This window comes from Meles meles, chromosome 16, assembly GCF_922984935.1.
Source record: "Meles meles chromosome 16, mMelMel3.1 paternal haplotype, whole genome shotgun sequence".
Taxonomy (NCBI): Eukaryota; Metazoa; Chordata; class Mammalia; order Carnivora; family Mustelidae; genus Meles; species Meles meles.
The window spans coordinates 41,497,835-41,521,503 of record NC_060081.1 but is presented as its reverse complement, the minus strand read 5'-3'; the positions used below and the strand labels follow the sequence as shown (position 1 = coordinate 41,521,503).

The 23,669-nt window shown below is 41.4% G+C and overlaps 1 protein-coding gene across 5 annotated transcripts in view; it reads right to left on the bottom strand.

The window, feature by feature from the left end:
• The window catches only part of KIF16B (kinesin family member 16B), a 279,293-nt gene that overhangs the window by 126,232 nt on the left and 129,392 nt on the right, over positions 1 to 23,669 (bottom strand). For 4 of the 5 annotated variants that reach the window (XM_045981076.1, XM_045981079.1, XM_045981080.1 and 1 more), the window contains exons 13-15: positions 16,890 to 17,009; positions 15,939 to 15,990; positions 14,202 to 14,339 (exon numbers count right to left, since the gene is read on the bottom strand). The exons of the other annotated variant lie outside the window; for it this stretch is intronic. In XM_045981076.1, coding sequence (XP_045837032.1) covers positions 14,202 to 14,339; positions 15,939 to 15,990; positions 16,890 to 17,009 — 310 coding nt within the window. The remainder of the gene's footprint in view (positions 1 to 14,201; positions 14,340 to 15,938; positions 15,991 to 16,889; positions 17,010 to 23,669) is intronic. 5 annotated transcript variants of the gene reach the window in all.

The following is a 23,669-nucleotide window of genomic DNA, read 5'->3' as shown; positions in this document are numbered from 1 at the left end:
GCAGCCGTGTCTAGGATATACGTATATTTAATGCTCTCAAAGTGAAATAAGAGATTAATAAGGTAATCACATTCAGTGTGTTAATTACATTTAATCCAATTCTTTTTTTTTTCCTTTTAATCAAATGCCTAGCCATGCAGGTTGAAAATTGCTAAAATATGTTAATGGAAAAAGAGAATGGTCTTTCAGAGACATATTTCATATCATATTAAATCACTGAAAATAATCTTGCCACCCATGTATTTGCATGAAATATACATAAAAATCCCTGTAAGAGTTATAAAAGAAAACAAAACTACCTATGACCATTCCTTGTTTCCATTTAAATAAGGTGCAGAAACTGCCTGGCATATAAGAAGAGGTTCTGTTAAGGCTGGCTTCTATTTCGTTAGATTCCTTTACTCAACAAACCTAGTGACTTAAAACATTTGCTTCATTTTTACCTTATGCTGCTGTTAATTCCTTCATTCATTCAACAAGCACCTCAAGAACCGGACCGCATGCTACAGAGTCATACACATGCCTTGCCCTTGTAGGAGGGAGAGGTGAATAATTAAAAGAAGACTCCACAATCAGATGCAAAGCTACAACTGAAGGAAAGATCCCCTGCCCAGAGCTCAAAGAGCCCATAAGAAGGCTGATTATAGTGGAGATTAGGGACAGAGGAGGGAGGTGGGAAGTGGTGCCCAAGACTAGGTCTGAGGATGAAGCAGGGGGAGTGAGGGAGTACGATATGTAAAGGTCCTCTGGCAGTTAACGATGACGGCAGTGGTGGGGTGGTGAAGCTGAGAGCCTAGAAGACAGTTAAATGCTTACAGCAGAGGAAACAGGGAAGAACAGTACACATGATGAAGCTTGAGGGAACAGACTACATAGACTCTTTCAAGATACAGTGAAGCAACTTTTATTCCACGTAGCTTCAGAAGAAAACAGTGAAGGGCTTTGTGCAGCAGCATTGAATGATTAGATGAGAGTTGTAGAAAGTTCATTCCTTCAATGGTTTAAAGAAGGAACCAAAGGCGGCAGGAATAGATGAAGGTAGGAGACAACTGCAGGTGTCCAGGTCAAAGGTGACAGTGGTTCAGCACTGGACTGGAGAGGAGGGAAGGAGGAAAATAAACAAGTCAGGAAGACATTTGGGAGACAGGATCAAGAGGACTCCATGATGGGCTACATATGAGGACAAGGGAGGTGAAGGAGTCCTGGGTTTTGGCTTGCAATAACTAGTTGGACAGGGAACTGTTCACACAGATTGAGAACACTGGAAAAGGACCGACACTGGGGTGGGAAAGAAATCGTGAGCTTGGTTTTACACATAATAAATCTGAGATGCTTTTGGCAGGTGGAAATATGAAGCTCTAGAAGAAAAACCTGGGACATTTGTCAATCTCTCGGTCTGTCTACCAACTTACCTACAGACCTACTTACTCTCAAATACATATAAATACATATAAAACATAAATGCACATATAAAATACAAATATATATAAAACATATATACACACATGAACATACGTAAGTATACATAGCTACCTAACACTTGTGTGTAAGGATGAGACCCAGAGCGTGTGCCTTGCCCCAAACTTTTGATGTGGCCAAGGGCAAGCTAAGCTTAACCTCTCCAGAATTCAGTTCCATTTCTAGTCATCAAACTGGATACTTTCTAAAGCTCCTTCCAGATCTTAAACTCTCTTTAACTATGAACTACTCCTTGATCTGAGGTTAACATGATTAATCACAGCAGATGGACTTTTCTGATGCACTTAGTTTGTAATTTTTGGAGCATATCTAAGCCTCCTTGAAATATATGACAGCTTCTCTGAGATTACCTCAGAGCCCGTTAAATACCACAGGTAGACAAATTCCAGATGGTCTTTAAAGGAAACGGAAAGGAAATGACATTGTAAAAGGGGACACAAAGGCACTTGTTAATAACCCCCCCAAAACGTCACTTACATCTCCGTGAATGAAACCACTGAATGCTGATTTCACAGGAGATTTTCTGCTTCAGTACTTCAGTACACTGAAAATGAAACTAAACATGTAAACATTTCTAGGGATTTCCAAGGAGTATAGTGACAAAAATCATTAATGTCACTATTAATTATCCTCCTCAAATTTTATGTGAGATTTTCTAATTCTGCTAACTGCACAAGTAAATTAACTCTTTTTTTTCCTATTAAATGCTGTCATATGGATATTTCTGAGGTGACAGTGTACAGATTAATTAATTCTGGGTTGTAATTAACAGAAACCTATAAGAAAACTGATTCCCAAAAGTGAATGGTCCAATGTGATATGAGTTTAGAGGCTGGAAAATACGGGGCCTTGTGACATTCTGCTTCAAGCTCCAAATTCGGAATTTAATCACTTTAGAAAGCCCCGCCCCCACCCCTCCATACACACAGACAGGCTATAACACACTATTAAAGCATGCCTGGTGAGAGAGGTTTTCATTTTGGGTATAATCACCAGAAAAGCGAAGCTCTGCCTGGGAACATAATTTTCTAGAATGGTACTGAGATGTAGGTCAGGGTGAAGCAGGAAGGATGAAGTTCTTTTTTTTTTTTTTTTTTTTTAATCTTTTTTTTTTTAGAGATTTTATTTATTTATTTGACAGACAGAGATCACAAGAAGTAGGCAGAGAGGCAGGCAGAGAGAGAGAGAGGAGGAAGCAGACTCCCTGCCGAGCAGAGAGCCTGATGCGGGGCTCGATCGCAGGACCCTGGGATCATGATCTGAGCCGAAGGCTGAGGCTTTAATCCACTGAGCCACCCAGGTGCCCAGGATGGGTGAAGTTCTTAAAATGTGCTTATATGGGATAATTTTCCCTTGGATTTAAAACATCTGCAAAATATTTATATTAAAATAAGCTATGATGATGGCACCATTGGGGGACCTGATAAAGAGAAGGACTAATTTCCACTAATACATGCCAGACCTTGAGAACACATTACTTAATATGCTCGAAGGCCTTGGACTCTTATGACATTGGTGTTATTATTTCAGACACCTGACTTATAGTAATTCTTCTCTAACTCAAATGGCTTTGGGCAGAGATATGGGGAAGATTAAGATCTGACGTGGTACTTGTGGTAGGAAAATTTCATATGGATACTAATGAATTCAAACAGGACACATGGCTTGGGGTTCACAGTTGGCTTGGAAGAGTGACAGGCACTCAGCATCAAGGGTAGTGGACGTGGGTGTCAAAGCACGCCCTCAGGTCCTCTGCTGGTGTTTGTGAAGGATATAAATACACATGATACCTTCCCAAAAAGCCACATTGGCCTGGTCCCCTCCCTTTCAGCATTTGTAATTCAAATATGGATTTACAATTTCCTGTTTTAGATAAATCACTTAAACTCTTGTTTACTCTTGGTCAAGTAAAAATTGCAAACCTGGATTGTGAGACTCTGGAAAAGAAAGTAAATCGATTTTCAGTCTTTGTTATTGAGGTTTCCAGCCAAATAATCCATCAAGAATTATTTGCCCAACCGTGTGCACATGCTGAACCTGGAGCTGTGTAAAATTCTAAGATGCTCTAGTCCCATCCCCCAATAAATGTTTAGATGTGTGTGGGGGCGGAGGTGGGGTACATGGGAAAGGAATTTTTTTCTTCTGAAAGCCTCAGGGGGAATACAAAAAGAGTATATGGAACAAGTCTCATCCTTCTGAAGGAAAATGCAGAAGGCATATGAAATAAGTAGAGGGTGATTCCAGACAGTACACCATAAGATGACAAATTCTAAGGTACTGAATGAAAGGCATTACACTAACTGGTCAAGCTATTAGTAACTTTACTTTGTTTCATACTTTGTTACCAACAACTCCACTTATTCTGTTAGTAACAAGCTCAACTATTCAGTTCTAGCCTCCTACACACTCCAAGCTGTCAATATTTTATTGTTCCTTCCAAAACAGTTCTACCAAAACATTTCCCTTCTCTCTAAGCAACAATGGTCTCTTACCTCCATTTGTCCCTTTTTGTTACTGCCCATCTCCAAGCTCCCTTGGGCTACATACACACTGCACCGTCCTTCACTTCAGCAACCACACTGTGTGCCTACTGCACAGTGTCCAGTGTGTGGTTCCCAGGCCCTACTACACACCCGCTATGAATGACTCCGCAGCCCTGGCCCCCACTACCCCTGTCCACCTCTCCTACCTTCCAGGCTTCAGACATTTCTTCACTATGCACTTTGGTCAAGCATGTCTACGTCACATGTATGTCGCTTCTTCACCACAGGCCATTATGACAGATACCTCATTCACTTCAGAATTCAGCTTTGGGTAAGTTTCTCCTTTTTTGGCAGTCTACAACACCTCAGCAGAGGGGTTTCAGTTCTGCACCGGATGGAATAAGCACTCCCCACCCTGTCTCTCTCACTGGAAGCCACTATAGCGTGGAGAATGCAGGCTGCAGCTGGTTGAGGGCCCTGAGTAGCCAGCAGGCTGAAGAACACAGGGATCTGAAGCACTAGTGGGGGCAAGGGGAATTTACCATTGGCCCCCTCCAGTGTTCCCCAGCTTAGCTGGGAGGAAATCGAAAAGCTGACATCAGCGCAAATGAGAGCTCCAGGAGATGCCTTCTAGTAAAGGTTGGAGGAGCAAGAGGGTTCCCTGACAGCAACACAGCAAGTGGGGGGGGGGGGGGGATGCATAAACTTACAAGGAAGGGGAAAATCTCTCTCCAATTAGAGGGTGGGGCAAACCCTTGTTGCTTCTTCTTCTCTCTGCCCTCTCACTTCCTGTCCCACACTTGGGCACAAGAGCAGGAAGAACATGAAACATGAAAGAGGACTAGACAGTTCCAGATTTCTAGCCAGATGACAGAAAAAGAAAGACTCCTCGGTGTTGACACAGAAGGAGAAGTTGAGGAAATCAACCTCACAGAACTGTTTATGAATTGAGCCACTTAGATTTGACCCTCAACAGCACACAAAGACTTCAAGAACTGACCTAAGATACAGACCACTGCTCGGGTCCCAGACTGACTCCTGGGTAGCGCACACATGAGGCAGACCAGCATAGCACCACGAAGCCTTTGAAAACTAAACTGGCACTGAATCTAGAACCACAGCCCACAGAGGCTAATTCCAATTTACAGTCTGAATCCAACCAGGTCCACTGTCTGCTAAAACAAAACAAAGCAAAATCAATGTTTCCCAGAGGTTTTCAACAGGACTCAGAGTCTCATAACAAAATATCAGAAATGTTGAGGATGCAATCTAGTATTACTCAGCATACGAAGAACTGGGAAAATCTCGATGTGCACAGCCAAAAATCAATCAAGAGATGTTATGTGGAGATCACAGAGATGTTGGACATATTTGATAAAGATTTTAAATCAGCTATTATAAAAATATTCAAACGCAGAATAATCTTGAAAGGTAAAATGTTATAACCAAGAAATAAAGGATATAAAGAACAATTGATTATTACAACTAAAAAATATCACAAGCAAAATTGGATGGGCTCAGTAGAAGGGTGGAGAGGACGAGAAAGAGTCCATAAACTTGAAGACAGACCAAATGAAGTGACCTAATCTGACAAGCAAAAAGAAAAAAGTTTACCAAAGGGTAAAAATAAGTAAAGAGAGCCTCAGGGACCTGGGGAAACAATAGTGAAATACTTAACAGTCATATAACTGGAGCCCCAGAACAAGAGAAGGAAGAATACAGAGCAGAACAAAATATTTAAACAAAGAATGGCTGAAAAATTCCCAAATCTGGAGAAAGACATGAACCTACAGATTCAAGGAAATCCAAAGATCCACGATCCAAAATGGGTAAACGCCAAGAAACCCATGCCAAGGCACAGTGTCAAGCCTCCCTATGGGATGTGAAGTTGGAAGTTTTAACATCTAAAAAGGAACAGAGAGATTATGAAAAATAGATGTGATGACTCTAACAAGAGAAGATGAAGCAAATAAGAGAAGAAGAGTTTAAAGAGACTGACATTTGGATGTTGTGTAAACCGACATCTGGGCACCAAAAAACCACCTTCAGTGTAATTGGTTTGGGTGAGCGTGTCTCACATTAAATGTTCATCGCATCACCCATACAACTCATGAAAAACTGAAGTGAGGGAAAAATCTAATGATCTTGAGGTCTTATGAGCAAGTAGAAGTGAGTTCAATGGGAGGCCAGCCACCGATACCTGCCAGCCGCCTGTAGTGTTCAAAAGGACTCTTTTGTTCATTACATACCTTGGCTAAACTGCTGGAAGATCCATTTCCCTTGCTAGTTCCACTAAAATTCTTTTTTTCAATTTGCTACTGAACAACTCACAGCAGCCCTAAAGCAAATGAAAATTTTATCAAAGCCTCCTCAGCTCCACTCCCCAGACAATCACCTGTTCCCTCTTTCTGAGTGCTTGAATAGATGCAAATATATTTTGGCACTGAAGCATAACACATTCAGATGCACCTAGGTGTAAAGTCCCCAGATGCAGTTTCTGCAGCATGTGTAAAAGGAAAGATGAACATTCAATGGCTCTGACAAACCTGCAAGACGACCAAGGGAGTCCACTGATATGAATGGGAAAACTGATTACCTCGTTTAACAACTACCAGCTGTAAAATAACATTTTACAGGAAAAAGACAAAAATAAGAATAATTCACATGAGAGAATAGGTCCTAGAATTGCACAGAAAATGCTCAACTACTTTTTGAATTGTAACTCACTTGATTTTTGCACCATTTTATATTAAGCGTATGGGGAGTGGAGGGAAAGAAGATGATGAAGAAGAAAAATCTAAGGTCTAAAACTTTACCAAGAACAGCTCAAGACCTATGGCCTTAAACACCTTGGTCAAATTCATGCTTTCTTTTCTAGTAACTGCCTCTCTTTCTACCAAATCACACTATGGGCTTATTCTAAGAAATCATTCAGTGCAATCATTCTATGGCACCGTGGGAGTAGGGGAAGCCAAGCTCCAGAGAACATGGCAACTGAAGAGCACGGGCAGACGCAATGCTACAACTGCCACGCACGGTTTCTGGAAGAACTCAGAGAATAGGAGGAGAGAAGCTTCATATAGCAGGCTTACAGCAACATATGTTATATATGTCATTACAGTTCATTCTCTCAGTACTGGCAAAGGCTTTTTATTTTACTGATGTTATCATATGGGAACACTCCTGTAATTTAAGGCAGGGGAAGTACTGTTTATGCAATCTGAAAGAAGTAAGACTTTTCACAGGTGCAGGTAAAAAAATTTCCCTGTGATGGTAAAAATCTTCTTAATGTAGGTAAATCTCCTATTAGCTGACATTCACAGGTAACTTAAGCCATCTAGATAAGGAAGTGGTAATTACTACCTGTGCCTTTTAATGGGACAGCCTAACTAACACATTTCCAAACAAAGTAATTTGCTAATGAAAAGAGATGCTTAAAAACCAAACATCAGCAAATACTGGAAACTGGTAGGGAAAAGACAGGAAGCTGTTGGTAGTACACGGTAAACCCAGAATCCAGTCAAATGCAGAGTTACTACAGTCAGATCAGTGTGATTTGGGTTAATATCCATCTGGATTCTCTGTTCTTGATACTTTTGCTTAAACTGCTGCATGGGTAAAAGCCAAGGTCATTTTTGGAGTATGAATATACTGCCATGTTTAATTCTGTTTCCCAATTATTACTATATTTTAATGAAGTCCATATTCTTCTCTTTTTCACAGTGGTCTTGCTTTTTATGTTAAAAAATCAAGTCTTACATTTGATTAATCTGTCATTTAAGCATCCAACTCTTAATTTCACCTCCAGTCATGATCTCAGGGTCATGGGATCAAGACCCACATCAGGCTCTGCACTGAGCAGAGGATTGGACATGTTCTTTACTTACTGAGCATGGAGCCTGCTTAAGACTGTCTATCTGGGGCACTTGGGTGGCTCAGTGGGTTAGGCCTCTGCCTTCGGGTCAGTTTGTGATCTCAGGGTCCTGGGATCGAGTCCCACATCAGGCTCTCTGCTTGGCAGGAAGCCTGCTTCTTCCTCTCTCTCTCTCTGCCTGCCTCTCTGCCTACTTGTGATCTCTCTCTGTCAAATAAATAAATAAAATCTTTAAAAAAAAAAAAAAAGACTGTCTGTCTGTATGTCTCTCTCTCTTCCCTACCCTCTATATCCCCCTCACCTGTTCATACGTTATTACTTTAAAAATAAAAAAATTAAAAAATCTTCTAACTATAGCTGAAAATTCTTTTGTAGTCTGCCTGATCAAAAACTCCCCCTTCTTCTCCAGAGGTTAACCCCATTCCAAAGTAGGCATGTGTTAGTGCCATTCACCTCTTTATTTTTATTAAATATTTTCATAACCAAACAATACATTGTATACTTTTTTTAAAAACATGTTCCAGTTATCATTTTAATAATCCTCAAAAATTAAGAATTGCTGGGGCAATCTTGATTTTTTTTTTAAGATTTTATTTATTTATTTGACAGAGAGAGATCACAAGTAGACAGAGAGGCAGGCAGAGAGAGAGAGAGAGAGGGAAGCAGGCTCGTTGCCGAGCAGAGAGCCCGATGCGGGACTCGATCCCAGGACCCTGAGATCATGACCTGAGCCGAAGGCAGCGGCTTAACCCACTGAACCACCCAGGCGCCCCGGCAATCTTGATTTTGACTCATGTTTTGATTTCAGGGTTGTAGACTGAACCCTGCGTTAGGCTCTGTGCTCAGCAGGGAGTCTGCTTAAGATTCTCTCCATCTCCCTCTGTCTCTGCCCCTACCCCCTCAGGTGTGCACACACACTGTCTCTCTCTCTCTAAAGAAATGTTAAATGGAGAAGTCTAACCCCTACTTTTTGAAGGATTAGACATGTTCTTTACTTGCTGGAATCGTCTAGTCTTAAAGTATGTGCATTTTTGAAAAAGGTATTGTCTTGCTTTTTTCATGTAATTCCTTGAAACACAAAGTCATCTTGCATTTCACTATCTTAAGACTTGTTAATGGCATTTTTACACAGTGCATGGGTGTTTTAAGACTTTGGAACATAGCATTTTTATGTCTGTAGCACAGCAGAGCACCAGAGGAACTCAAGCCAAAATCATGGCACCATGGTAATAAAGCAATTAAGATAGCCCAAGGAAAAGAAAATTCTGACCATTAACCTTAAATGTCAATTAGCACTACTACTTTCTTAGGACAACTCAAAAATTTCATTGCAGTCATCACTAACATAAACAAGCATACTTTTAAAATGGACTTTCAGTTAAGATAAAAAATTAAGATAAAAAAACACTTGATAAAATTACCATACAGGAAATACATTTATTATTTACCTACTGTGCTTCAATCCACAAGAGAATTAGAGACATAATCATAGCTACATAAGCAGATGACAATAGAATAATACACAAATTCTTTGAACTAAATAAACAAGCTAATCTTTTCTTTTGCAGGGGGGTTAGGGGACAAAGGGTAGAGAAGATAATCCCAGTATTAAATAGTAAGTTCTAGGCAGTTCCCCTGTTAAACAGTAAGGGCTCTAAAAGTTCCTTTTTCAGTGTGTTGTTTGGAACTAAAGACTGATTTTCTCCCAGAAACACCATTACACATAAAAGTTAGCTTCCAGGCAGATCCAGAGGAGACTATTTAACCCATGAATGGCAGAAGTGGTGGTCACAGTCATCCCCTCAGCCTTCTCAGCAGCCAGGATTGTGGATGGTATGAGCTCCAGAAGCTCCACAGTCGTGGGTAGAGCAGGGAAAGCACAGGAGGAAACAGGTGGAGGGCCAGGCAACAGAGCTAGGTGGACCCAGCACAGCACTGGGATTCACGCACGGCTTAGCTAATCAATGCCCCTAATTACAATCCCTACCATAATCCATTCTCTATTCCTTCCTGTTTGGGGTTTCACAGACACCCCAGGCTGTACTTGAGGTATCTGGGGGAACAATGCCCAAGACACAGAAGTCCTAGAGTGAGGTCTCTGAATACGCTGAGCCTCACTTTCCCTGTATGGTTTTAAATTGATATCCCTAAAGGCTCTCGAAAAATCTTCAATACTATTCTCAAAATAGATTATTACAGAATGAAAAGATTTTTCCTCCCCATTTTTGACCAGTTAAAGTATACAGCTATGTGGAGAACTTTGTATGTGTGAATAAACACAGTTCAATAAGAACACATATTAAAAACTTCTAAAGTTTTGGGGCGCCTGGGTGGCTCAGTGGATTAAGCCTCTGCCTTCGGCTCGGGTCATGATCTCAGGGTCCTGGGATCGAGTCCCGCATCGGGCTCTCTGCTCGGCGACGAGCCTGCTTCCTCCTCTCTCCCTCTCTGCCTGCCTCTCTGCCTACTTGTGATTTCTGTCAAATAAATAAATAAAATCTTCAAAAACAAACAAACAAAAAACTTCTAAAGTTTCACTGGAAGAAACTGACGAAAATTCAAATAAAAGAAGAGATGTATCGAATAAATAGAAATCCCAAGATGGAAATGTATTTGTTATAATGTGAACAAATCACATGAAATTAAAACCCAACTTTTGAAAAGATATTTTAGCACAAAAATAAAAAGTTTCTAAAAATTTCTTTGAAAAAAAATAATAGGCACGGAGAGCAAAAAAACACACAGATAAGAATATAAATAAAAGCATATTATAATACAACAAGCATTACAATTGTGTGATACTGGTACAAAAGCAGAAAAACAGAGCACTGGAACAAAGTGGAAAGCCAAGAAATAGACATGATGCTATGTTTCAGTGTTCATTTCTGATAAAATAAGTTTCTTGAAAAGAGAGGTCAATATAGGATAGGGTCAAGTTCTAATAAATGATAGGCCAATATGGAAAAAAAACTAAATTAGGTCAACCCCAGATGGAGTAAACAATTAAATCTTTCAAAATGAATTCCAAAGTTCTACCCATACCTTAACAATTATACTGAAAACCAATACAAGCCCCTCGTAACAACACAGAGTGATCATAGTAAGGTCAACCTTCCCTGACTGTACAGAGATCTTTACTGGACAAGGGGACACATCTCTCACCTCCCCTGCTGCCTAGAGAATGGCAGCAGGACCTCCACCTGAGGTCCTAAGAGGGAACGAACAAGTGGTCTGGTCTGTGTGTTCACAAGCAGAGATGACCACTGAAAAGTCCTACATACTGACCTCCTATCTACCACTCAATTACAGTCTTGCTTTTTTCTGGGCTCTTACCATGACTATTACTCTGCTGTCTGGCAAGAACCAGCTACTCCATCCCATACTGACAAAGTCCCTGTCTGGGTTGCAAAAATGCAGAAAAAAAAATGCTTTGGTAACCGTCATTGGGCACTCACTGTGTCCCTGGTTTGGGCTACTCACCTGGTACTGCTGAACTCTGACATTCCTGGCCAGCTCCAGGGCACTTAAATGTTTCCCAAGTTCAACTTACCCTAAGACTAAAACATACGAAGAGTACAAGAACAGGTGGAGATCAGTGGATGGGTGGATGAGTCGGTGGTGGGTGCATGGGTGGTGTTTTTGTTTTTTTTAGAATGTCTTCAATGGATTCTATACTCCTCCTAAAAAACGTGTTCATCCTGGTCCAAGTTACATGCCCTTCATTTCTAAATTATGAGTCCACATCATGCTTCTCAAACTCAAACCATTTTTTTTTTTTAAAGATTTTATTTATTTATTTGACAGACAGAGATCACAAGTAGTCAGAGAGGCAGGCAGAGGGAGAGGAGGAAGCAGGCTCCCTGCGGAGCAGAGAGCCCGATGCGGGGCTCGATCGCAGGACTCTGGGATCATGACCTGAGCGGAAGGCAGAGGCTTTAACCCACTGAGCCACCCAGGTGCCCCCATGCCCTTCATTTCTGAGATAACTCCTTGCAACTAATTCTGCCCATGACTTTGCCAGCACCAATGAACTATATGCTTTCCATCTGTCCAGTTTCCTCCATCTGTCCAATTTCTATGTCACAGCAGATACATTATGATATATAACCATGAAAAACTGTTATTATAAAGATTATGTATAATATACCAAGAAAGGGCTCAAGATATGTCAACTTCTTTCTTTCCTTCCTTCTAACACGATTCAGTATAAAAGCCATTAGGCAGGGTTGAGGAAAGCAGGCATGAGCAAGGGAATGGGAGGAAAGAGTGAGGACACTGTTGGCCCAGCATGGGATATCACAGCCTGAACAGAAAGAAGAGGGTCCCTGAATGAGGAGGGGACAGAAGTGACAGAATACTGGTTACATAATGGAAGTCAGGTTCATCACTAGCAGAAAAGAGGGCTACAAATAGGAAAAAGGAAAAAACTAGAAAGAATGCATTGGGTTGGAATTAGAGGTACTGGTATGAACTCCTGGTCAGCAATATAGGTACTGAAATACTGAAATAGATACAGACATAAATATAGTTGTATGTGTTACACATACATACAGAGACCCACACTTTCCCTAACTCTGTTGGCCAACAGGGCCTAGGAACAGGAACACTACAACAACCAGGAGCACACCAAGTGCCTAGATCTTAGTTTCTAAATCCCACTCTCCACTGAAATGAACCAAGGCTCTTTGGAAAACTGGCTGATTGCAGGAAAGCATGAAGATAAGCCTGGAATATCCTACTGTGTCAGAAAGTCAGGAAGGGCTCACAGATGATTGGGACAAGCCACAGGGACACAGAAATGAGCTGGGAGGGACTCCCATTCACCAGATCTGGGACAATTTGGGTATCAAAATAAATAATGATGGAACTAAACCAAAACCTACCAAGCAATATAGCAAGCCACATGACCCTGTTGATTTAAATAAATAAATGGCAAGAAGAGAAAGCTCTTTCTTACAGTAAAAATCCAACTAATAAATGTAGAAGGAAGAAAAATTACCGATTGGCAACCATCTGAATAATAATTAAACCAGACACCAACAACCCTCAAAAATCAGTGGATTCTAAAACCAGTGGGTGAAAGTATGATAAAGAATGGAATGTTTAGGGCGCCTGGGTGGCTCAGTGGATTAAGCCGCTGCCTTCGGCTCAGGTCATGATCTCAGGGTCCTGGGATCGAGCCCCGCATCGGGCTCTCTGCTCCGCAGAGAGCCTGCTTCCTCCTCTCTCTCTGCCTGCCTCTCTGCCTCCCTCTCTGCCTACTTGTGATCTCTCTCTCTCTGTCAAATAAATAAATAAAATCTTTAAAAAAAAAAAAGAATGGAATGTTTATGATGTCAATATCCTTCCCAATATCTTTATTAATAAAAAGGAGGTCCTAAAGGAGAGCTTCACAATGAAGAAGACTGGCAAGCTCCATTTCAATCAAATGACCAAAGTGAGTAACAACTCAGTAACGATGTGAGAAAAACAGGGCATCATTTCTCTGATATTCCTGTCAAGAATGCACAGTATTAAGTGTCACCTTGAGGAAGCACTGGACAGATTCTACATTTATGGAGAGGGACATTCTACAACATATTTGACCTGCCAAAGTCCTAAAAGTCAGAGAAAAGCAAGGGGACTCTTCCAGACTAAAAGAGACAAGAAGGGTGTGGCAATCAAATACAACATGTGATGCCAGACTGAATCCTTGACCCACACCGGACATTGCTGGACAAAGGACAACAACTCAAAGGGTGTCTGAGAATCAGATAGCAGGAATATACCGGGGTTAGTTTCTTAATTTGGATGCTTATATTGTAATTACAAAGGGGAAAGCTATTGTTTAAGGGAAATGAACACAGAAGTATTCAGGGGTGGCAGGGCACCGTGTTAGCAATCTACTTTCAAATGCTTTTGAAATTAAAAAGTTCCTTGTACCACACCTGCAGATTTTCTATAAAACTGAAATTAATTTCAAAAGAACAAAAAAAGACATGATACCAGATCCTGTATGTATGTTATAATTACAGCTATTCACAAAAGAATATAAATAGGGTAATAAAGTTATTAACATCAGGCACAATGTTAAGGTTTTTTGCATTTAAAGGTGCTTTTTTAACTTAAAATCCTTTCAAGTCATATTTCTGTAACAGTGGTAACTTTTAAGACAACTACGTACATGTTTAATTCAACAAGCCAAGTGGAATTAGAAAGAAGTCCCCCAGGAAACAGAAAACAGCATAATGAAGTGAACAGTCTTCATCTTTTTTATAACTGATCAGCAATTAATTCCAAGATGCACAAGTGCCCCTATTACGTAGCCAACTCGTTCTAGAGCAAGGACACATGCACAGAACTCTGAAAACCAAAAAACCAGATACCTTGATTTAGGTGTGTGGCCTCCATGATCTGAACACCATTCACGGAGCACTGAGACCCGCTCAGGGGTATCAGAGTCACCGTTCCCCCAACATTTTCAAAGATGCAGTGCTCACTCTCCAAATCGAGGCCATGAAGAACTAAGTTGGAAAGACATAAAAGAAAGAGGATGTTTTCTTTGTCATCTAGTGCAATGATTCCCAACCTTTATGTATTTTTCCATAATTGAATACTCTTCCCCTTTCATGTAAATATTGGGAACTGAACATTTATGTTCGGTGAGAAAAGTGAATTTCAAGAGTTCATGGCATCAGATGACAGAACTGAAGGTATCCTCTGAAGGTCAAAGGGTCTGGACATCACCTGTGTGAGGAAATAAGTTCTCACATGCTAATTTATCTCATCTTCAGAGAGAAAACAGTTGAGTAATCCGTCTTCTTGAAAATCACTGTGTCACCCAGATGTTGAATAAATTATCCCCACCAGCCACCCGAAGGTCACAGGAAGACAGAAACAACAAAAGAGCCCTGTGGGTCAAGGACTTGTTATAACGTGCACACTTACAGACACTGCACTCCAGGAGCAGAAACCAAAGGTGACCTTGGCCTAGCATGGATCTTGGCAGGACCAAGGAAGCCTCCAAGCTGTGCTGGGATGCACACGGCCACAGCCTGTGCCAAATCTGAGAGCACGTGACTTCCACTGACCTCTCAGAGCACGAGGCTGCTAACGTGTATCTAATCTAGTAGGACTATCCTGAGTTACTCTCGCTTGCTGAGTGACCAGACACGGATATGAATGCCTGTTCAAATAAACCTACACGATTTTAGGCACAGCTCTTGGCCAGCTTCTCAGAAGTACAAATCCAGTAGCTCCCACTGCTCCCCACAGAGCTGTACTACTGAACTTTTCTGTGCACAGAAAACATGTTTTCTTACCGCTCATTATCATTTACAGCAACCCCAAAGGTCAAACGCACGACTTAACGATTAGAAGAAGAGGCCTAACACCTAGTTCTACTCAGGAACAGCTGAAGCCGAGGACTTCTGGGACCTGGTTTTGCAGCAAACAGTACAGCATGTAGAACTATGCTAGCTTTGGCTTGATGAATAGCTTACACTTGGCAGGAGAGCAAGTCGAATGTCAGCAATTCCGCAGCTGAGAGGACAGAATTCTTCCCCTGCCAATGCCCACCTTCTCTCACACACACACACACCACCACTGCAGTGGTCCTTAAGTTATGCTTTCAAAGCCTAATAAGACCTCACCCAGCTCCAGGGTTGAATCAGGAGTCATCTGTGTGCCTCAGCAAAGACTTTTGGGAAACCCCAAAGTCACACCTCCATACGTGTGCATGTGTGTATTCCTACTCCCCATCACCATTATACACCTAAGTGTCTACATCCTTCCCGTGAAGGCAGCTGATACCTTTTATCTGTGTTTGTTGGCATATTTCCATCACTATCCCACCACAATTTAAATTACTCTTTGAAGTTGTGACAGAATACAAAATATATATGGGGGGGGGGATTTGTAGTTCTACTGAATTCATTAAATTAATTGTTCTGTGTCACTTGTTTGAATTGAGTTCAAAATTACAGAAATGCACATAATGATCAATACTGTATTTGAGAAAGAAGTTTTTTTTTTTTTAATGACTTTAATGTCATTCAAAAGAAAATTCTTCATTAAATGCTTTTTAAAAATCACTGGGAAGAGGGAATTATAAAGATTCTCACCAATATCTTGTTCTGTTGAAGCATCTTCTCTACCAACATATGTCTGTCCTTCCTAGGAAGAAAAGTCAAGTAAAATTTATTAGGAAGAACATGAGGAGTGATCTGTTTCTCTACTTTTCACTTAAACTCAAGCAAGCTGGTGGCCAACAGGCTGAGCAGTGTCCTGGGCAGGCCACAGCCTCCAATGTATTGAGGGTTCACTGAGGCTCTGTGGCCATACCCCACACTGTCCAGGAAAGGGCCATACAGCTCCTGAGGCTTAAGGCACAGTCATGGGTTGGCTTCTACCCTGAGGCTTAAGGCAAAATCATAGGTTGGCACTTATCAATCAATAATCTGTCCATGCCGGTAATCCCACTGATGGTGTTCCTGATCCTTTCTGGCAACCGCAGCCCTCCAACCATGGGCCAGCGGTTCTTCATGGCTACAAAGCACAAATGTAATACCGTTCTCATTTTAAGTCACAGATCAGAGAAAGGATATTAAGTCAAGGTTACAGAGGTAACCACTGATACTAACACGGTTAATTCTGTTCTCTTATACAAACAGCCTGTTTGCGACCAGGCCCAATAATGTAGGCAGCAGACATGCTTTACAATTAACCCAAGGGACCAGAAAACAACATGTAGCAAATCCCAGTTTCAGGTGGTTGCAAATTTCCTTCCTTGGTCTGTCTCCCTTTTTATTCCTTACCTCCCTCTCACTGATTCTACAAAGTGGAAGGCAAAGTGAATGGATCTTCATTTAGCTTTAGAACTCCATAAACATGGGAACTTCTAATTCCACGGAACACCAGTGAACTGATGAAAATTCCCAAAGGGCTCAAAGATTTGTAGTGTATTCTCCAATATAATAGCTGTGTTCACACACCCAGAGTATTAAATAAACCTTGCTAGTGTCTGAAGAGGAAACTGAACACAAAATTGTATGTCGCACTTAAGCAGTTTCTACCTTCAAGTGATATAAGATGATTCCAGTACTCAGAAGGTCATCATCAATGCCAATCAAATGGGGCAGTTCAGAATCCAAAACAACTCCAATCCCTTCTTTCCTAAGGGCTAGAGTCTGTTCCTGAAATTAGGAGGGAAAGAAAAGGAAAAGGTTACTCAGGGGAAGAACTTCTTACTAGGTGTTCTTTTGAGTGTTAAAATGAGGAATATTTTATTTCTCATCAAAAAAGCTGCAAGAAAAATGGGAAAACTTCGTGTTGGAATCCTGGCATATGGCAGGTAAAGTGAACTTGAAACATATAAAAACTCAACATAAAATGATGTAAACTTATGGCCTGATGAGTACAACCTCTTCAAAGCCAAGCCCAAATCTTACCTTCCTTAGGAAAGGTCCTAGGAAGATCACACTACAAAGTAATTGTTCTGCCTCTTCAGAATCTTTATTTCATTTAATGTCTAGAGGTCTCCTGATTTGCTGACTCTTCTCACCAGTCACTATGGCCAAACTGTGAATGTTCCCCAGAGCAACTCTCTCCTGCGCATTAGTGACACCTGTACCAGAAGTGCCCACCCTCTGTCTCCTGCAGCAAGTCCTACTACCTAACAGGTCATTCCCATTCACATACCAAGGTGCTACAGATCTCCTACCACCAACCCCCACCCCAACCAACCCCCTTGGCCCTGCATGTCCAGTTACCACCAATTTCTCTGTGCCCCTTTGGAAAAAATCACCTCCAAACACTTTGCTACGCTAGTGGGTTCTTCAATTCCTCCCCTCCCGCTCTCTCTGGAACCCACTCCATGCAGGTTTTCATCCTCGGGACTAGAGAACCCACCATCACTCTCTTGATGACCACATCCTCTCTCTGGACTTCACCTGAAATCCATGTGCCGATGTCTCAAATCTAAACCTCTAGACAGCCCTCTCCTTTGACCCCACGATCATGCCTCCATACGCTCACTTACCTCAGTGTATTCTGTGGGGATACTAAACAGGCAGCTGAAAGCGAATACATTGAAAAACCAACTCTTGACTTCCCCAGCCTCCCAAATCGGCACACCATACCATTTCAGTGAATGCCAACCTGCCTTCTAACTGTTAGGACCCAAAACCACGATTACACTTTGCTCCTTTCTCTAATTCCTACATGCTTAGTGTTGACTCTCCCTTCAGAATATGCCCCCAATCAGACAACATCGAACCACCTGTACCACGTTCCTCCTGAGCCCCAACCACCATCATCTTTCACCAGGAAACCCACAATAATCAAGGCTACCCCCAGTGGCACCCCCTGTGGCACGTGCTCTACTCAGCAGCCAGAGGGACATGAGGGCAGGCTGCACCTCTGCTCAAATCCTTTCTGTGGCCTTCCATTTCACAGAGATGAAAGCCCAAGTCCTTATAAGCCTCTACAAAGCTCTACACGACCTCCTCCCCCGCTGACCTCCTGTTCTCATCTCCCTCTCTTGTTCACTCCTGTGTAGGAGTCAGGAAGCTCCCTGCTATTGCTCAAACTTGCCAGCCTGTCTGCCCCTCAGGGCTCTAGGCATCGCTCCTTCTGTTTCTGTGGTCACTGTTTCTTCTGTCATTGTCTCTTCCTTCTCTTCCCCCCGAGCTGGGTTTCCAGACCTTGGCACTACTGACATTTTAGACAAGCTGATTCTATATTATGCAAGGATGTCTTGTGCACTGCAGGAGGCTTAGCGGCATCTCTGGCCTCTACCTGTTAGCTAGGATGCAATGGGAAGTTACACAAATAAGATGGCAGAAAGCTACCAGAAGAAGAGAAGGGAGGGAGGGACAAAATTAGGGAAGGACTGTGTTTTGTTTTGCAGAACCAAGAGTTCCAGCCATGGAGATGCCCAGCTAAGTGTTTGACCTGACAGTCCCTTGCCAGGAGTGTCCTGCCTGATAGCCCCTTCCATATGCCAGTTTGGGTCAAATTGGAGCTAGGACCTCTTGAGCTGTACAGACACCCCCGAGTTGTCCTGAAGTTACCTTTAGCTCACTAATGCCGGGATCTCCTCCTACGAGTGGAGTTTTCCACCACTGTTGAACATGAGATGTGTGTACTAGCATGCCAACATGCCAGGCATGCACAACTGAACTAAGTGCAAGCTCCCTGCCTCTGTCCCCTAATACACTGAATAAAAGCTTCCTATACTAACCCCATGGGGAGACAGTGCCTCGAGCACTCTCTCCAGGCCTCTTACTTAGAGCAAGTAATACAAAGTTCTTTGCTTTCAACACTCCCCCGGGCTGTGTTCAATTTGGTACACCCCAAACGGCATACCCACTAGATACCAGTAACACTCTACCTCTTCCCCAAAGTTGTGACAACCAAAAAGTCTCCAGATACTGGAAATTTACCCTGTGGAACAAAATCAGCCCTAGTTGAGAAAAATGACCAAACACACACACACACACACACACACACACACACACACACTCGGCCCTCAACCCAAAAGTCACCTTCCCCATCACCCATACAAAATAATAATCATAAACTCCTTTATCCCGATTCATTTCCCTCCTTAGCAATTACCACTATATGATATTATATATAAGCTTATTACTTTGTCCAAATTAGAATGTAAGCCAGTCTCTAATTTCATGTCTGACACATAGTAAACTGCTCAATATTTGTCAAATGAATGAAAGGATGGGCAGATACTTGAAGTTCAGAGAAATGCAGGAAGGAGGGTCAATAGCACTGGTCAGGCAAGGGACCATGGACCATCAGGCCCATCTATCTGTACCAAGACAAAAGAGCTATAAAATCAGGCTTCTAGACAAGTCTGAGATAAATTCCAAAGACCGAAGGTGAAAATTCCAGCCATGAGGTTGGGCTATGCTGAGTTCAGACTGAGTCAGATCCCAGAGCACATTATCCTCTGGGATTTTAGGTATGAGATGACCAACAGGGAAGCAAGTTCCAAGCTACTAATCAGGCTCCAAGTAGAGACACTCCTAGCAAATCTCTTCCCCACTCCAACCCCTGTAACGGACACAGTGATCAGGGCACAGCTCTAGATCCCCAACGTGAGACTGCCTGAGACACAATTAAGTATGTCTTACATTCCTAGAATCAATCAATATACTCTGTGTCATTTAAATATTAAAACAATGCTGTCTTCTAGGTGAAGGACTCAGAACTCACAACCTTGCAGACAAGGGAGCTCCTAAGACGTTGAGGGGACAGGCACTAGAGAGAAGTCCCTCCAGGTCTTCATCTCTGCAGACATTTGTGTCTCAGACACACACCTCAGAGCTGCAGTCATGCAAGAGGGTGACAGAATGAAATGCCAAAAAAAATTAAAAAAATAAAAATCACCACTTGAAAGAAAGCAGTTCAATTTAACAGCCATTAAATAGATATGCAGAGAAAATGACCAATGCATAACTTAGATTCAAGAAAAGGAAATGAAGCGTGTCATTGTTCTTCAATTACTCCTCTTATCAGCCGGGCTCCTGTTCCAGGGCTCAGAATCTCAGGCTTCCAGGTCGGAGACTTCAGTAATCCTGATTTACTTTACCAAGGCCCTTGCAAATCTTAGCTAAACGAGTACTGGAAATAAACCAGCCTCTACTCCTACCTCTCAGGTCTTGGGAGAATTTGTCCTTTTCCCCTGCCTGTAGAATTCAAGCAGAAGAGCAAGTATGTGTTTTGTTGTTGTTGTTGTTGTTGTTTTAAGATATATGTTAGAGTAGAGAATTTAATCACCCGGTTCCATTTCATAAAACAGTGTCCTCACTGGAAGGTCTGGTGGCTCTGAACTGTGACAGCACTACATGCATGGTAGGTAGCTGCCTGCTGAAGAATGTGTCAGAACTCTAGGTCCATGTGAAAAGGACAGAGACTGTTCTCATAAGTCCAGAGCCATATGTATTTTCTTTCTGCATAAAAGTGGACAATAACCCAAGAAAAAGGCAATGTTTTAAGTTCTAATAGCTCCACTCAAACTAGAAAAATTGTTTTGGACTATATCCCGTTTAGTTTCATATTCATTTTTTTTTAACCACTCAAAAACACTTTTTTTCCTTCCTTGAAATAAGTCTCACAGACTTTGAAAACCATTTGAAATTCATAACTTTGGAGCCACTAGGTCAAAAGCATTACTTGTCCCCCCATGCTCTCCCCCACATACACACCCAGCATGTTCTCACATACACTTCCATATGCTGAATGGGTAAAACCTGAATTAAGAGAAAGTTTTCCAGGATTGGGAGTGGGGGCAGATGAATTTATGATTAATGCTGCTCTAAAGCTCTATGACATTCAAGCTGCATTCACTACACGATATTACAAAAGTGTCACCTCATAAAACTAAAAACGAGGGTTTAAATCATTGCTCAAGTGAAAAAGTAATTTCAGACAAAAATATCTATCACGTATAAAATATTTATTGAGTGGCATCTACTGCTATACATAATTTATGAAACACCTCTTTGATAAGATGGAATATTTAACATAGCAGAATTGGCCATCCCTCCCTCAATGCTAGGTTCACTGGGTCCCAAAGAAAGTGGTAACATGTTTATATCATATTATATTATATTATATCTGCACATATTTTGTATTGAAACAAAGCTTTTGGCAATCATTATCTGTATAAAAAGGAAACTATAGCCTGACTAAAAGTGTCAAAACACAGCATCAGCTTATTTTAAACATTACATTTGTGACATTTGTAAATAATATGTTCAATATGTTTTTCTTTGGTTTCTGAACCTGAAACATGTGTCTAGTGCTGTGACGCTCACTGTATCACTTCTGGCACATTCCAGTGGTTCAGGTGAGTTGCAGGCTGGGCTGCCCAGATTCCGGGGGGAAGCCCACACAAGGGCTTGGCGCACTGGGAGTGCCCCACATAACCACCATACTTGTTTATCAGATTGAGTAGAGATTCTACGCCTCTTAATCACAACCATATCCTCAGTATCTAGCACTTTCTGACACAAGGCAACAGCTTTCCTGAATATATGAATAACTGAAAAACAACACAAAAACTTATCAACAACAAAAACCAATTTTTCCCTTTTGAGAAGCCTACCTGAGAGCTGGATCTTACTTGGCAAACACTGGGAAAACTGGGAACGGGTTTGCCCCACTGAAATGAAGAACTCCCCAAGAGCAGAAACTGTTTCCTCATACTGACTGTGTTATGTGAGGTGAACCCCGCTGAACTGGGCAAACAGCAGTCACTCAGTAAGTGCTGATTATCTGGCATGGAGAGGCACTGGGGAGGCAGTGATTTTAAGTGGAATGCTTTTTTTTGATAAGTCAAAAATTACATGTCAGAATCTTTTTGCGGAAATGTAGTCTATGGAGAATTACATGTTTCACTAACTAGTGGAATTCTGTAGAGTTGACTCATATATAATTTCTGCCAACTTGACTACAACATGTAGCAGAAGATGAGAGGGAATGGCATGATCCCCCAGAGCACATGCCCACTGCAGGTAAGAAAAGGAGGGAGGGAGTCAGGCAAACAGGAAGACTAATAAAAAATAAAATGGTCTTCTAGCAAAGCTATTTTTCATTTAAGAAAACTGCACGCAATTATATATGAATTTAATAAAAGGAAAAGAAACTGAAGTATTTGTTGAATTTCAACCAAATGTGCCTTCACTACAAGAGATATTTCCTAAAATATCCTTCTAAGTTAAAATGTCATAAAGCATATTTAGAGGTTCATGAGCATGGCGTGTATATATTCATCATATGTGTTTTGATTTTAAGCACTGTTAGTCAAGTTTGTACATGTTTGGAAATACCTGCCTCCTGCCCTCACACCTGAATGACGTCTTAGCTGTTGTCAGTCTGGGCCACAGATGTGTCATACTTCTTTTCTCTCAGAATGCTGAACATATGTCTCCACTATCTTCAGAAACTGAACACTGCTCTAAGGAAACAGGAAGTTAGACTGACTTTTAGTCCATGGCAGACAATCTGGTTTTCTGCCCGGGGGATCTGAAGAACTTTTCCTTTATCTCTGAAATTCAATAGCTTAATGAGGATAGATCTCAGTATTGAACCTTCTGTACTCCAAATTTTCTTGGAATCTGATACTAATCTGCAGACCCAGTTCTTTTGTTTATTTTTTCATTTTGGGAAAATTGCCTTGTTTTCTACTGCATTTTGTTTCATTTGCTGACTGTCTATTTCAGGGATGCCAATTATCCTTATATTACACTGTCTTTGTCTTCTTTATCTTTTAGCTTCTCAGTACTTAATATCTTGATTATTTCATTTGTGTTCACTGAGATTATTAAGCCTTTATTCTTTCAGTAATTTGATTTCAATGGCATCTATTCTTTCCCTTGGTATTTCTAATTTTATTTATTAGTCCTGTATTCGATGTTGTTTTGGACCTCAAAATCTTTCTCTAGGTCTGCAATCTCCCTTCCCCCCGTCATCTCATTCTGCTTTTTATTATCATCTTTTCTGTTTATTGACTTCACATTTCTCACTAACTTGTTCCACAGAATGAAACAATTGTAAAGAATGCCATTCTACCCCTTGAGGTATGTTTTCATCTAGATCTGGACCTTTGTCCTTTGCATGCTATATTCCATTTTTTTTTTCCTTTTTGTTGTCTGTCCATCTTTCTACCTATCCCTCACTGCAATCATGCTTATGTAATTACCCTACTTTTTTCTCATAACTTGTATATGCTTAGGTATCCAGAAAATCTGTATGCTCTAACACATGAATGGGCAACTCCTTGACTCTCATCCCACCATACCTGTGATCTTGTCAAGTTTGAAAACTAAGTC